The sequence below is a fragment of the Anolis sagrei genome, chromosome X, assembly GCF_037176765.1.
Source record: "Anolis sagrei isolate rAnoSag1 chromosome X, rAnoSag1.mat, whole genome shotgun sequence".
In the NCBI taxonomy this organism is placed as follows: Eukaryota; Metazoa; Chordata; class Lepidosauria; order Squamata; family Dactyloidae; genus Anolis; species Anolis sagrei.
In genome coordinates this window covers 64216166-64232730 of record NC_090034.1, presented here as the reverse complement: position 1 = coordinate 64232730, position 16565 = coordinate 64216166, and the positions used below count along the sequence as shown (strand labels likewise).

The window sequence follows — 16565 nt, the reverse complement described above, 5'->3', positions numbered from 1 at the left end:
GAAGCTGCGGTTTTCTAGGAGGGTCTGGACAGTTTTTGTAAAATTTTGTAAATTTTTTTTTATTATTTTTTAACCAGCGCGTCTCCTCATGGCTCGAGGTGGGTTACAGAACAATTTAAACACCACAAAAACACCACAAATGCACATATTAAAACATACCTCTATAAAAACTACACACTAAAATTTATCTCTATAAATACATATTAAAATACACCAAAACAGAGATTAAACAAAGGACGCACATTTAAAATTCATATGGCAATTTAGGTTGTTTGCGATGCATACCAATAGTATACAGACTTTGCACACCTGTGTTTGACAGAGCCATCCTGATGGTGTTGTTTGGGTCCACTCCTCCTTGCTTTTGAAGATGGGGACAAAATGTGCCTTCCTCCTGTCTGCTGGACATTCTCTTGTTCTCCAGGAATTCTCAACAATGGTGGCTAGCGTTTCTGGAAGTACTTCTGCCACTTCTTTTAATACCCTTGGATATAATGCATATGAAACTGGAGATCTGAATACATTTTATGTAGCCAGGTATTCCTGTACCTCCTCTTTACCTATTCTGTGTTGCACTTATTTTATTTGTCGTGTCAGGGCATCCAGTCTATTATATTACATTTCTAACAGAACAAAGCAAACAAACAGACAAAATACAAAATTTGTGAGTTTGGCAGTTGATTAAATGTCCTTTGACCAGTATCTGGCTACTTGGAGTGCTTCTGGTGTTGCTGCAAGAAGGTCCTCCATGTGTTGCACTTACCCTACTGCATCATCTGCACCATTGATCCCCAAGTTGAGAAATGTTTAGTTTTTGGCAAAGAAGGTACCTCGAAGCAAAGAAGTTATTCAAAGGTTTTTGCCCTTTTTCTGTCCCCTGTTAGCACTTCACCATCACTTATGACTCTAGCATTTCCTTGTTCTTCCTTTTGCTGTGGGCATAACCAAATACCTCCTTTTATTGTTTTTAACCTCTCTAACAAGCCTGAACTCAATCTGTTCTTTCTCCCTATACCTTCTGACTATCCGTTTGAATTTCTCTTTGGTGATTTCTGCCTCTTCTCATTCTTGTACTTTTCCCTTTTAAATCTTAGCTCAGTTCAAAGTTTCTTAGAAATCCGGTCTCGTTTGTTTAGACATCTCCTCTTTTTCCTCTTCGCTGTTTTATTTTTAAAATTATTTTTATTGTATTTTTTTCAAAATACAGTAAAAGAGGGGAAACAATCGGGTGTTTAGGAAAGTAGGAAAATGTAGGAAAAAGTGAGGAAGGGCGGGGGGGAAGAGGGGGTAGGTAAGGTAAGGGGAAAAATGATGGGGGGGGGGGTAAGAGGGATTCGTCTTACTGGCAGACAGTCAGTGGGGGGTAGTTTCCAGTAATATTTTTGTTCAGATTCAATATTCTTCATCTGCTCCTCTTTTGTGCTCTCACATCTTATAACTTATCCAATTTCCTTTCTCGTTGACTTATTTCATTTTACTCTAGCTAATTAAACTTCTGCCATTGGATCCCCCACATACGACCTAGCAAAATATCTTGCTGCACAGTTACAAAGCCATATTGGGCTCACTACACACTACATCAAGGACTCAGCCCACTTCATAGAAAAAATCAGCAATCTCAAGCTAAATACAAACGACAAACTGATCAGCTTCGATGTGGTATCTCTATTTACCATGGTCCCGGTAGCAGACACCATGGCACTCATCAACCAGAGGTTCCCAGAAGACATCACGGCTCTGTTTCACCATTGCCTCACCACCAGTTACTTTCAGTGGGACAATGAATTCTACGAACAGAAAGATGGAGTAGCTATGGGGAGCCCTCTCAGCCCAGTCATAGCTAACTTCTACATGGAACACTTTGAAGAACAAGCCCTGGAGACAGCAACCAAAAAGCCCACAATATGGTTCAGATATGTGGATGACACCTTCACCATTTGGAGCCATGGAGAAGAAGAACTCAACAGGTTCCTGGACCATCTTAACAGCATCCACCCAAACATCCAGTTCACTATGGAAAAAGAAAATGAAGGAAGACTGCCTTTTCTAGATGTCCTAGTCATCCGCAAACCAGATCAACAATTGGGTCACACCGTTTACAGAAAACCCACACACACAGATAGATATCTACATAAAAACTCCAACCATCACCCAAGTCAAAAAAGAAGCACCATCAAAGCCTTGGCAGACCGTGCAAAAAGAATCTGCGAACCCCACCTCCTCCAAGATGAACTGAACCACCTCAACTGGGCTCTCCAGGCCAATGGATACTCCACCTCAGACATCAGAAGAGCTGCAAGACCAAGAACAAGCCACGAGAGTAAAGACGAAGATCCACCCAGAGGAAAAGTGTTCCTGCCATACATCAAGGGAACCACTGACCGCATAGGGAAGCTGATGAGGAAACACAACATACAAACAATCTACAAACCCACCAAGAAAATCCAACAAATGCTACGTTCAGCAAAGGACAAGAGGGATCCTCTCACCTCTGCAGGAGTCTACCGGATACCATGCAGCTGTGGACAAGAAGTCTACATAGGGACCACCAAACGCAGCGCCCAGACACGCATCAAGGAACATGAAAGGCACTGCAGACTCCTTCAACCAGAGAAGTCAGCCATAGCAGAGCACCTGATGAACCAGCCTGGACACAGCATATTATTTGAGAACACAGAAATGCTGGACCACACCAACAACCACCATGTCAGACTACACAGAGAAGCCATTGAAATCCACAAGCATGTGGACAATTTCAACAGAAAGGAAGAGACCATGAAAATGAACAAAATCTGGCTACCAGTATTAAAAAACTCTAAAATTATAACAGCTAAACAACAGAGAGGAAAAAACCAGGCACAGATTAACACCTCCCAGCAACAGATTTTCCCAGGCGCAGGCAGGCCTTCAAATGCTAATGAAGGTGATCAGCTGAACATTCACGCCTAACTGCAGCAGGGAAGAGCTCCTTGCCCCACCCCAGCCATTCCACAGATATATATAAACTCCTTGTCCTAATTCCAACAGACCTCTACCTCTGATGATGCTTTCCATAGATGCAGGCGAAACGTCAGGAGAAATGCCTCTAGAACATGGCTCTATAGCCCGAAAAAACCCACAAGAACCTAATTAAACTTCTGTTTCTTCAAGTATTCTCTTAAGGATGACCAGTCCGTCTTGTGTCTCTCTGACGGATCTTGAAGTAGAAATGTTAGTGAGTCTAGATCCATGTAGTATTTTAGTTTTATAAACCAATTCTCGATTGATGGAATTTCTTTTAAACGCCATTTCTGTGCTAGGAGGGATCTTGCTGCAGTCGTCAAATAAAAGTATACTTTGTCTTTATTTTTATCAAACTCGGTATTTGTTACGTTCAATAAGTAATATTCCGGTTTAAGATTAAATTTTGTCTTTAATCTTTTAAAAATCTGGGAGAAGCATAAGGGAAGATTTTACAACAAGATTTTACCCCTCTATGGCTCTCCCCGGTCGAGGCACATCACAAAAGGGAGATCCCCCAGAAAAATGGCTTACCTATAAACTACTCCTCAAAAAGCAAAACAATACTTTGACCCTAAAAACTCTCAATGAATTAAGACAAGAGGGCCACAATATCTCCTGGTTTCAATTCAGACAAATTCTGGATTCCTTTAAGGATGACAAAAAAGAGGATTTTGCAACACAAGAGTCTAGCTGGGATACAATAATGGAAGAGAAAAAACCCCAATAAAGACAATTTATCAAAAACTTCTTGAATGGAATATGGAAACAGAATTAATAAAAGAAAACATGATTAAATGAGGCAAAGGATGTTGGCCACTCCATCCTTCTTGAAGACTGGGAGAGGGCTTGGAAAATAAAACTAAAATATTCGAGATCACTAAATATAAATGAAAACTGGTATAAAATGTTTTTCCGATGGCACTTAACCCTGGAAAAAGTAGCAAGATTTTACAAAAATCAAAATAATAAATGCTGGAAATGTGGAGAAGATATAAGATCCTATTTCCATGTGTGTTGGTCCTGTAAGGAAATCTTCTTCGCTGTTTTAGTTGTGCCTGCACTATCTCACTTTTCAAAAACTCTCATCCATCATGAACTCCTTTCTCATTTAGTATACCTGACCATGGAATCACCCTGAATTCCCCCCCCCCCCCCCCCTATATTGAATGAAAGCAGAATGAAAGCCTAGAATGTATGTCTGGCTATGCTTCACTTTTCTGTTCTCGCTGTATAACAAACTCTAGAACATAATCATTCCCAAGTAACCCTATTCACCAGGTTGTCAGATCTAAAATACTTATCTTCTTGCTACCTCTTCCACCTTCTGGGCAATGACATTGTCTGCAAGGCAAGCCAGGAATTGCTTGGCAGATTATATTGTTTCCTGTTGAATTATATATAAAAATTCATCACAGAATGACGTGACAGAAGATTCTGCTCAACTCAGACTTTGTCTTACACGTATGTTTTAACAGTGCCACCTGTGTGGATTTTATTTCTCCAACTCTTGTAGTGTAATCAGTTAATTGTATTCTAGTATTCATAATGCTTTGTTTCTCTCCTTGCAGCCTTGTGTCCAGTATTGGCCTGAGTCAGGACTGGAGCAGTACGGACCAATGGAAGTGGAGTACATCTCTAGAGCAGTTGATGAAGATGTTATTACTCGTCTTTTCCGAGTACAAAACATAACACGGGTGAGAAACTCTTGTACTTTTCTCCGTTCCTCTTAAATGGATTTGGGGGGGGGGGGGGGGGGAGAGAGAGAAAAAAAGCAAGTGTTTTTTCTTCCTGGATGCTGAAAAAACCTTTGATGAATTGAACTGGAAATTCTTTATATCCATAACGGAAAAGATGAATTTTGGGACCAGCTTCATATAATGGATAAAATCAATTTATAATTATCAATATTCAAAATTTACAGTAAATGGAGACTTAACGAACTCATGCAAAATCCAGAAGAAAACGAGACAAGGTTGCCCACTCTCCCCACTATTGCTTATCCTCTCAGTGGAAATTTTGATGAGGAATATTAGCAAAAGAGAAGTCATTGAAGGATGACTAAATACGAGGTCAAATCTATAAAACAACAGCACTTGCAAACCTCATCAGGCACACTTTAAATTAGGTCCACTGGGGGAGGGGGATAACAGCCTCACAAACACTATCCACGACCACAGAGAACTGCCAAAAGGCTAAACGATTTGGAAATTTGAAATCTTCAGAACCTTTGGGAGATTTTATGATCTTTGAAAACGGGTGACCTTGATAGAAGTCACAGCCTTTGGAAAAAAGATGCCATAACCTCTTGGTAAAAGTATGACCTGTTAAAGTCATAACCTTTTGGGGGAAATGGCATTAACCAGCATTCATATATATATTCAGCAGAGTTTCAGAAGTGTTCCTTTTAGTTGCCCAACAAAATGTACTCTCTCTTAAAATATATTTGCCTTTAAATCAGGCTCTCAGACAAAAATAAGTAGACTTCTTTAAAAATAGCATAGTAAGTTTACTCACAAACTTCATGTATTCAGCATATAGATTCTTTGCTTATCAATCCAGTTACAGAGAGGATTTGAAGTAGTTTCTCTGTGTAGGTAACACAGGGCATCTTTCTTAGATTCAATAGTCCATGTCCAATGGAGCCTAATGGTTTCTGTACAGCATACTGTTTCTACTGAAGTCTCTAAAGCATACCTCTCTACTGAAGTCTAAACTGTCCTGTTTAATGGCTTCTGCTTTTCTAAAATCGAGTCAGAGCTCTGAACAAGCCCAGTTCAAATCACATGGTGTACAGCCCCTCCTACTGCAAACAGTTAAGGTAAAATTGCAAACCAACACACACATATAAAATACAGTAAGCAATTATATACATAACAAATAACTAGTGGAGGCTTGAGACAGTTGCTATTTCCAACAAAATGGAGGGTTGCACAAGCACAACAAGGACCAAGTACCGAGAGCACAATAATCCCAAATAAACAGCTCAGGGGAAGGTCTCAGGGGCTTACATGTCTTTACACTAATTCACAGAGGATGGGAAATAAACAAGGCAAACTTCAACTTTTAGCACAACACCACACTTACGATGTCATAGGCATTACTGAAACCAGGTAGAATGACGCCTATCATTAGAACGTAGACATCAAGGGCATTAACCTCTTTCACTGGAACAAAACAAAGGGGAGAGGAGGGGAAGTAGCCTTATATGTCAAAAACAGTTACGCCACAGAAGAGATACAAGACTGCAATCTGAGAAACCAGCTTGAAAACATTTGGATAAGAATCAAGGGAACCAGGACTCAAAAAGATATCATGGGCATCTACTACAGTCCTCCGAGTCAGGATGAAAAACTCGACAAAGCCTTCTGTCAACAGTTGACCAAACAGGCACAAAGAAGAGATAAAGTGGTCAACTATCCTGACAGGATGGGGAATGCCTGGCTTGACTGCAGTACGTGTGAAAAAGATCTTGAAGTCTTTGTGAATGAGTTAAACATGAGTCAACAATGTCATGTGGCAGCTAGAAAAGCCAATGGGATTTTGGCCTGCACCAGTAGGAGTCTAGTGCCTAGATCCAGGAAAATCATTCTTCCCCTGCATTCTGCCTTGGTCAGACCACACCTGGAATCACACTGTGTCCAATTCTGGGCACCACAATTGAAGGGAGATGTTGACCCTAAGCCAGAATGTGTCCAGAGAAGGGAGACTCAAAGGATCAAAGGTCTGGAGAACAAGCCCTATGAGGAGCGACTTAAAGAGCTGGACATGCTTAGTCTTCAGAAGAGGTCTAAGAGGAGACATGATGAGGGCCATGGATCAAGATGGGAGGAGGAGTCATAGGAAGGAGGGAGTAAGCTTGTTTTCTGCTTCCTTGGAGACTAGGATGCAATGAAGCCATGGCTTCAAACTACAGGAAAAGGAGATTCCACCTGAACATGAGGAAGAACTTCCTGACTGTGTGAGCTGTTCAGCAGTGGCACTGTCTCTGCCCCGTGTGGTGCAGGCTCCTTCTTTGGAGGCTTCTAAACAGACGCTGAATGGCCATCCGTCAGGGGAGCTTGAGGTGTTCTGTAATCTTGATTATATGATTCTATAATCGTGGAAGACAGTATAGAACAGTATAGAACCATTATTGAAAATGTCACAAGAATATACTGGTAGAGAGAGTCCAAAAGTGGCAGGCTAAAACCTGGAACCACAAGCCATGGCTAATACCAAATGAGAGACTCCCTCCTGGGCACACAGAAGACTGGGCAACTTGGAAAGTGCTGAACAGGCTGCACTCTGGCACTATGAGATGCAGAGCCAACCTTAACAAATGGGGCCACAAAGTGGAGTCCACAACATGCGAGTGTGGAGAAGAGCAAACCACAGACTACTTACTACAATGCAACCTGAGCCCTGCCACATGCACAGTGGAAGACCTTCTTATAGCAACACCAGAGGCACTCCAAGTGGCCAGCTACTGGTCAAAGGACATTTAATATAATGCCAAGTTATCAAACTTTGCGGGGGTGGGGCTATTTGTTTTTTAAATACATTACAACTGTACCCTTGGTTCACTCCTGATATGATAAATAAATAAACGTTGAAAGAAAAAACAATGAAAAGTTGTTAAATGAAAAGGTACATTTGTGGGGGAGGAGCCCTACGAGCTCCTCCCCTATAAATGTACCCTTTCATTGCTATCTCATCCAGATTTTTATCATTTTATGTCGTGCATTTGGCCCGCCCACTGTGTTTTATTTTCCATTATGTTATTTTGTACTGATTATTTTTCTTGATTGGTTTATTTATTTTATTGTGATGTTATTTTGTTGTTTATGTTTTATGCTGCTGTAATGTATCACTGGGCTTAGCCTCATTTAAGCCGCTCTGAGTCCCCTTTGGGGAGATGGTGGCAGGGTATAAATAAAGTTGTTTATTATTAGTATTATTATGATTAAATTTAGAGGGAAATCATCTGAGATTTGACTGGCACGCATACCTATGATATGACAAAGCTAAAGCAAATGCAAACTTTGCAGATCATTATGTTAGGAAAGCGTTGCTGAACATTTGGAGCAACTTCTGCATTTTGTTGTATAAACAGACCTCTGACATATGCCTTCCTTGTATCCCACGTAGTTCTCATTTCTGCTTCTTTAAGCAAACTTCTGAAAAGCAATAATTATGGGATTCCTTTAGTTACAGGAAGGCCATCTGATGATCCGACATTTTCAGTATCTGCGGTGGTCTGCCTACCGAGAGACACCTGACTCTAAGGAATCATTCCTGCATTTATTAGCCCAGGTGGAGAAATGGCAAGAGAAGAGTGGTGGCGGAAGGACAATTGTGCATTGCTTGTAAGTGTCATCTGCCCCAAACCTGGTCTTTTCAGACAGAGAGATCTTATCCTCATCTACCAGCTAACTTCAACCAACAATATTGTTTATCATGAGAATCCAAAGACTTTAAAATTTAAGTTTCCGTTGATTTTGCAACTTTTTTCTAGATTCCATCATGTACTTGTCCTGTCTTTTGTTCATATCAGGTGGCAAGGCTTATGAGAGATGGGCCACTTCTGTGTGTTGATCCTCCCCATGCCTTTGATTTTGTCCACAGGAATGGGGGCGGTCGTAGCGGCACTTTCTGTGCTTGCACCATGATCCTCGAAATGATCAAGTGCCACAAACTGGTGGATGTTTTCTTTTCTGCAAAGATCCTGCGAAACTACAAGCCAAATATGGTTGAGACTTTTGTAAGTGGCAGTGTTTCTCTTCTCTGATCTTGAAAATGCCCTGAACAATTATCTGAAAATTCTGGAAATCCCTTTTGGCTGACACACCAGTTTTCTGAGATTACAGCCAAGTTTTTCTGCAGCAGCATTAGCTTGTTGGCCCAGGATAATGTGGAAGTGTTAAAGGTGCTCACCATTTTATGTGTGTTTTAATCCCTGCAATATACCGTATATACTCGAGTATAAGCCAACCCGAATATAAGCCGAGGCACCTGATTTTACCACAAAAAACTGGGAAAATTTACTGACTCGAGTATAAATGGAGGATAGGAAATGCAGCAGCTATGGGTCAGTTTCAAAATAAAAATAGATATCAATAAAATTACATTAATTGAGGCATCAGTAGGTTGACTGTTTATTAATCTTTACATTAAACTGTAAGATGACTTTCCAACTCTGACTAAACCATTATTCTAATCTTCTTCAATGTACATGTGTTTACATATCCTTCCAATAATAATAGAGTAAAATAATAAATGTAATAATAATAAAAATAATAAAGCTAATCTACAAATGTAATAATAGTAATAGTAATAATAATAATAAAGTAAAATAATCAATAACCTTATTTATTTATTTATTTCGGGCACTTCTACCCCACCCTTCTCAACCCCCTAGGGGGGACTCAGGGCGGCTTACAACCGGCACAATTCAATGCCAACAATTCAACAGATAAAATACATAACAATAATAACCACAATAGTTAAAACATTCAATTAATACAATAGCAACTAAAAAGCCAATCTAGTGGCCAACGTTCACCGAGTTCTAAAATCCGTAAGTCCATTCAGCATTACCATAGTCCTTTCCAAATTCTGGTCGTCATTACCTTTTCAGTCTGCCAGATTACCCAAAGGCCTGGTCCCATAGCCATGTTTTCAGCTTCCTTCTGAAGGAGAGGAGGGATGTTGATGACCTAATTTCCCCGGAGAGTGAGTTCCACAGGAGAGGGGCCACCACTGAGAAGGCGCTGTCCCTCATCCCCACCAGCCTCACTTGTGATAGAGGTGGGGCCGAGAGCAGGGCCTCCCCAGAAGATCTTAAACTCCGAGGTGGGACATAGAAGGACTTGACTGGGCGGAGCTTTTTCAGCCTAAAAAACGGGCTGAAAAACTAGGCTTATACTCGACTATATACAGTAAATATTCAACATTATTTTTAATTTTGATATTTAACATTATTTCTTATTTTTGATTCAGATATTATATTTTAATGCCCTACTTTATGCTTTACCTTCCCTATACTGCTTCTGTAATTACTGGCCATTGACTGCAATAAATAATATACATAAAAGAGACAGCTTATATGGGAAGTCTCCACAGGTAGAAGAGTCTCATGCTTCAGACTCACTGCTTTTTATGTACAGACCAATGACAGGGGAGCACCTTGCAGTCGTTGGAGTGTAATTCCTTATGCAGCAAACCCAGATTCTTAGATTTACAAAAACCTCGGGCCAGTTTGCAGCCTGGAAATACAATAGTTCAGTTTAGGAAGTATCATTCCCAAGGGGAATGCTTTGTTCCTCCACAACACTGGGGACATTTCTGTCAGGGAGTCGGAGATATATCAGTAACAGAACTGAGGAGAAAGAAGGTTGGCAGTTTTCTCAAGTCTGGATTGTAAACTTGCTCCTTTTTCAAAAGGAAGTGTCTTTTTGGTATGACTGCATCGAAAGGAAGCGGAGCCCTTACAACTGGTGTAGGTGTGAAGAATTAAGAACTGCTTAATTAATTCAAACCATTAAAATGCATAGAATTGTACAGCCTATTGAGCTAGATTGCCATTAGGGTTTTCAACCAGAACACATTTTTTCCCCAAACTCAGTTGAACTCGCAAATCTATTTTGTGAGGCACAGCATGGTGAGCCACCCTCGGAGTAAACACAGTTTTGCTCTTATCGGAGCGTCATTAATTAAGAGCCTAAGAGGATCTAGCACAGACATGGGCCAACTTTGGCCCTCCCTCCAGATGTTAGGAATTGTGGGAGTTGAAGTCCAAAACACCGGAGGGAGGGCCAAAGTTGGCCTGTGCCTGCTATAGAGAGAAAATTGAAACTCCCCCAAACTGGCACTATATTTGTATATAGCAGAGAATTACTGATTCTCACTGAGGTCGGGCGAGCCATGCCTGTATTCCTGAAGGGATCCACATCACACCATTCTGCTGTGTGCACAATCAAAAATAAGTAACAAATAGAATGCTTGCATATGCAAAACTAGAAGAAAGACATGGCCAAGGCCTGTCTTACTTTCACCTTGTTTTCTGAGTTTTAAAAATCATGATTCTATTTGTATAAGTCCCGTCTGAGTGCATGTTACAGAGGCCTGAATCCTATTGATTAATCCCAACTAGTTGCCAACCCGAAGTGCAAAACAGTGGCACCTACACACATGTATGGGTCTTGAAAGTCCTATAAAAGGGGCTTTTTCATGTTAGGAGTGACTTGAGAAACTGCAAGTCGCTTCTGGTGTGAGAGAATTGGCCGTCTGCAAGGACGTTGCCCAGTGGACGTTGCCCGGATATTTGATGTTTTACCATCCTTGTGGGAAACTTCTCTCATGTCTCCACATGGGGAGCTGGAGCTGACAGAGGGAGCTCAACCTACTCTGCCTGGATTCAAACTGCTGAGATGTTGGTCAGCAGTCCTGCTGGCACAAGGCTTTAACCCATTGCACCACCAGGGGCTCCAAAAGGGGCTGATCCAGGGCCAATGAGGAAATTAAATGAATACACAAGTTAGATCAGGGGTCCTCAAACTAAGGCCCGGGGGCCGAATACGGCCCTCCAAGGTCATTTACCCGGCCCTCGCTCAGGGTCAATCTAAGTCTGAAACGACTTGAAAGCACACAATAACAACAACAATCCTATCTCATCAGCCAAAAGCAGGTCCACACTTCCCATTGAAATACGAATAAGCTTATATTTGTTAAAATTGTTCTTCATCTTAATTATTGTATTGCTTTTAAGTGTTTTTTGAACTGCAAATAATATATGTGCTGTATGCATATGAATTCATTCATGTTTTTTTCAAATTATAATCCGGCCCTCCAACAGTTTGAGGGACTGTGACCTGGCCCTCTGTTTAAAAAGTTTGTGGACCCCTGAGTTAGACCCATTTTTGGGTTTACAAAATGTGCAAATAGAAAGAGTAATTTTAAATGCCACAGTTTTATTTATTTATTTACTACAATTAATTTGGAAGAACAAGAGACCAGCCGTTTGCTGTCTTTCTTTTCTCCTCCTCCTTTTAGGAACAGTACCACTTCTGCTATGAGATCGCCTTGGAATATCTGGAGTCCTTGGAGACAAGATAGCAATTCCCTGAGAACACAGAAGAAGGCCATGCATTTGTTCCAAAGTTTGGGGTCAATATGCCTCCCCCCCCCAAGATATTTGCATAGGATCAAGGGGAAGGGGAAAAACAGAACAAAGAAGAGAAGAAAAGGGAAAGAATGGAAAACCCCAAAGCAAGGCATTGGGCATGTCAGCCATCCCTTCCCTACGTTTTTCCCTAGCCTCCTTTGCTCTCCAAAACCTACACAAACTCATCCCAAATACATCTTGGCATGTATCTGCCAGCCAGGAGTTTGGTATTTGTATGTTTTTGTGTACCTACGGGCACTTGTGTGCGGAAAGAGCCATCAAGCTCCTTGCGATATACCAGCCACAGTCTGAAATGGAGCCATTCGTGGACTAAAGAACATGAGCAGAAAAACCAAGATCTTTTCAAGTGATTGACAGGAGAAGTGGGTCTTTTAGTGTTTGAAAAGTGATGAAGCTTTATGAAGAGAGAGACTCTACGAACTTCACAGTCTTCTTCATTTGGGAAATGATATGAACTAGAACCACAGAATGGGTCTTGTACAGTTCTCTCTCTATATACATGTCTATCCATATGTTTCCTGATTTTAGACTTAATGTCTACCTCTCAAGAGAGTTTCTGATTTTTTTGCCTATCCAAGCCTTGGCAGGAACTGTGCCAGTTGCTCCCACTAACAGTGATGCAATCCTGGCAGTCGCCTAATAGCTAGAAAGCATGCTTGCCGAAAGGGGTATTACAAATCAGATTTTACTAGAAACCATTATATTTTTGTATATGTATTTTCCACTCTAAACTTCCATTGTTTAGGTGGCTGCTTTTTCATAGTGCGGATGTAAGCCTTCCATCTTTTCAAGCCACTTTCTAGGGGGCTGTCCAAACAGTAGAGCATCTTAAGTGTCATACTTCTCTTTGAAATCTTAGCATCTAAAGCTCAAACTCAGACACCTACAGTGATGTGGACCATCGTCAGCTTTGCTTTGTCGTACTCTTCATTTTCTCCTATTGCAGTGGTTCTCGACCTTCCTAATGCCATGACCCCTTAATACAGTTCCTCATGTTGCAGTGACCCCCAAACATACAATTATTTTTGTTGCTAATTCATAACTAATTTTGCTACTGTTATGAATTGTAATGTAAATGTCAGATATTCAGGGTGTATTTTCATTCACTGGACCAAATTTGGCACAAATACCTGACACGTCCAAATCTGAATACTGGAGGGGATTTTGGGGGACCAAATTTGGCATGAATACTCAATATGCCCAAATATGAAAACTGGTGGAGTTTGAGGGAAATAGATCTTGATATTTGGGAGTTGTAGTTGCTGGGATTTATAGTTCACCTAAAATCAAAGAGCATTCTGAACCCCACCAATGATAGAATTGGGACAGACTTCCCACACAGAACCCCCCATGACCAACATAAAATACTATATTTTCTGATGGTCTTTGATGACCCCTCTAACAATCCCTCGCAACCCCCCAGGGGTCCCAACCCCCAGGTTGAGAATCACTGTCCTATTGCCTTGTTTTGTAAGTCTGTATTTTCTCTCTTTTTCTGTATTTTTGAATACAGACCATTTCCAAAAAAGGGAAGAGATGATGAGGACTATCCAGTCCAATCCCCTGTCATGCAGGAATACACAATCAAAGCACTCCTGACCGATGGCCAGCTTCTGTGTAAAAAGCTCCCAAGAAGGAGACTCCGCCTCACTCCCAAGGCATCATTCTGCACTGTCAGACATCTCTCAGTGTCAGAATATTCTTCCTAGTGTTTAACTGGACTCTCTTTTCCTATAATTTGCCTTGGAAGAATTACTAAAAGAACTTATAGGCATGTGCTGGAATCCTAGTTGAGTGCTTTTCATTTTCTGTAATTTGTACAGGTCTGTGCAACAGATTTAATGTGACAATCACAGTCAGTTTGATCTTGGTGATAGATTGATTCATGCCCAATCCAGGGCCAGCCGTTCTTCAGTGGCCCAGGAGCCCATCCACTTCTCCCCTCCTCCTCCTCCATGTCACTACCACTGCCATTCCTAGTTGGACACAGGCCTTAGTCTGTGGACATCAGAGTGTGACGCCTGCACAACAGCCAAGAAGAAAGGTGGCTATCTCCCCTCCTTTTCCCTGGCCATTTGGACACCTCTGCTGATGTCAGAATAGGGCACCTATATGGCCAGGTCGAGCTCCTTGGCCAGCTAGGACGCAGTAGTGAAATGGCCATGAGCCATAATGTCTCCCAAGTAATGGGAAAACATTTGGGTAATCACAGATTTGTTTTCAAAGCAAGCTAATTTCATTCCATGTAAAGCTTTGCAGGATGCGCAACAGTTAGCCAAATTGTTTATTGAAATCTGTTATCATCATTGGCAATCACTTGTGTCTAAGTATGATTGCCTTCAAAGTGCAGGGTCTTGGCGGTGGGTCAGTGGGTGGCTGTAGAGGCCTATTCTTTCTTTGACAGGGACTGCATCAGTTTCCAGGCAGAAGACGATCCTGATCAGGGTTGGCTTGAGGCGCCTTCTTCCTCTTGACCAGTTTCTCCCTCCATTCGTGCCTCTTCGAATACCGCAGCATTCTTGGTCACAACTGACTTCCAGTTAGATGCTTAAGGGTTAGGGCTTCCCAGTTCTCTCTCAGTGTCTATGCCACAGTTTTAAGGTTAGCTTTAAGCCTGTCTTTAAATCCCTTTCCTGTCCATCAACCTTCAGTTTTCCATTCTTGAGTTCAGAGTAGAATAACAGCTTTGGGAGATGGTGATCAGGCATTCGGACAAGATAGCCATCAGTCCAGCAGGGTTGATGGCAGAGGATCATGGCTCCAATGCTGGTGGACTTTGCTTCTTCCAGATGCTGACGTTTGTCTATCTGTCTTCCCGAGAGATTTGCAGAATTTTTCAGAGTCAATGCTGATGGAATCATTCCAGGAGGTTTTTTTTTGTTTTGTTTTGTTTGTCGTGTCAGGAGCGACTTGAGAAACTGCAAGTCACTTCTGGTGTGAGAGAATTGGCTGTCTGCAAGGACATTGCCCAGGGTACGCCCGAATGATTTGATGTTTTTATCATACTTATGGGAAGCTTCTCTCATGTCCCCATATAAGGAGCTGGAGCTGATAGAGGGAGCTCATCCACCTCTCCCTGGATTCGAACCTGCGACCTGTCGGTCTTGAGTCCTGCCGGCACCCACTGCACTACCAGGGGCTCTATTCCAGGAGTTGAGTGTGACGGTTAACATTTTGCAGGCATATAGCAGGGTTGGGAGATCAGTAGCTTTATAGACAAGCATCTTGGTCTCCCTATGGATGTCCCGGTCTTCAAACACTCTCTGCTTCATTCAGGAAAAATGCTGCGCTCACAGAGTTCATGTGGTAGTGTATTTTGGTGTCGTTGATTTTTGTGGAGAGGTGGCTACCAAGGTCCATATTTTCTAATGCTACACCATTAAGCTGCATTTCTAGCCTTGCAGAGGGATTGACTGGTGCTTTTTGCTGAAAGAGCACTTTGGTTTTCTTGATGTTCATTGGGAGGCCAAACTTTTCATATGCTTCTGCAAAGGGGTTTGCTATAAAAAATAATGGCTGTCCATAAGATATTTTATCTGATAGAGGGTATGTGTTGAGTCTAAATTTTGGAAAACATTTACATGATTGTTGGGAAGAAAACAAGCCCTCAGCACAGCCTTCCACTCTCAGGCTGATGGGCAGTTGGAATTGGGTTAATTAGAGTTTGGAACAATATTTGTGGTGCTATGTTAATTTTCAGCAGGATGACTGGTTAGAGTTTGTTACCATTTACAGAAAAGGCCTTCAAAAACTCTGTATGCACAAGCACTGGTCACTTGTCTTTTGAGATTGTATACGGACAGAATTTCCATTGTATTGTCGAAGGCTTTCATGGCTGGAATCACTAGGTTCTTGTGGGTTTTTTCGGGCTATAGAGCCATGTTCTAGAGGCATTTCTCCTGACGTTTCGCCTGCATCTATGGCAAGCATCCTCAGAGGTAGAGGTCTGTTGGAATTAGGACAATGGGTTTATATATATCTGTGGAATGGCTGGGGTGGGGCAAGGAGCTCTTCCCTGCTGCAGTTAGGTGTGAATGTTCAGCTGATCACCTTCATTAGCATTTGAAGGCCTGCCTGCGCCTGGGAAAATCTGTTGCTGGGAGGTGTTAATCTGTGCCTGGTTTTTTCCTCTCTGTTGTTTAGCTGTTATAATTTTAGAGTTTTTTAATACTGGTAGCCAGATTTTGTTCATTTTCATGGTCTCTTCCTTTCTGTTGAAATTGTCCACATGCTTGTGGATTTCAATGGCTTCTCTGTGTAGTCTGACATGGTGGTTGTTGGTGTGGTCCAGCATTTCTGTGTTCTCAAATAATATGCTGTGTCCAGGCTGGTTCATCAGGTGCTCTGCTATGGCTGACTTAGCAGAGCACCTGATGAACCAGCCTGGACACAGCATATT

At 41.7% G+C, this 16565-nt stretch overlaps 1 protein-coding gene across 13 annotated transcripts in view; it reads left to right on the top strand.

The window, feature by feature from the left end:
• Positions 1-16078, top strand: part of PTPRU (protein tyrosine phosphatase receptor type U) — a 173140-nt gene extending 157062 nt beyond the window's left edge. For 12 of the 13 annotated variants that reach the window (XM_060784674.2, XM_060784673.2, XM_060784671.2 and 9 more), the window contains 4 exons: positions 4572-4697; positions 8191-8348; positions 8608-8743; positions 12034-16078. In XM_060784674.2, the coding sequence (XP_060640657.2) occupies positions 4572-4697; positions 8191-8348; positions 8608-8743; positions 12034-12096 (483 nt within the window). In that variant the 3' untranslated portion in view covers positions 12097-16078. The remainder of the gene's footprint in view (positions 1-4571; positions 4698-8190; positions 8349-8607; positions 8744-12033) is intronic. The other variant, XM_060784672.2, reaches the window with a different exon arrangement.
• Positions 16079-16565: the final 487 nt, after the last annotated feature.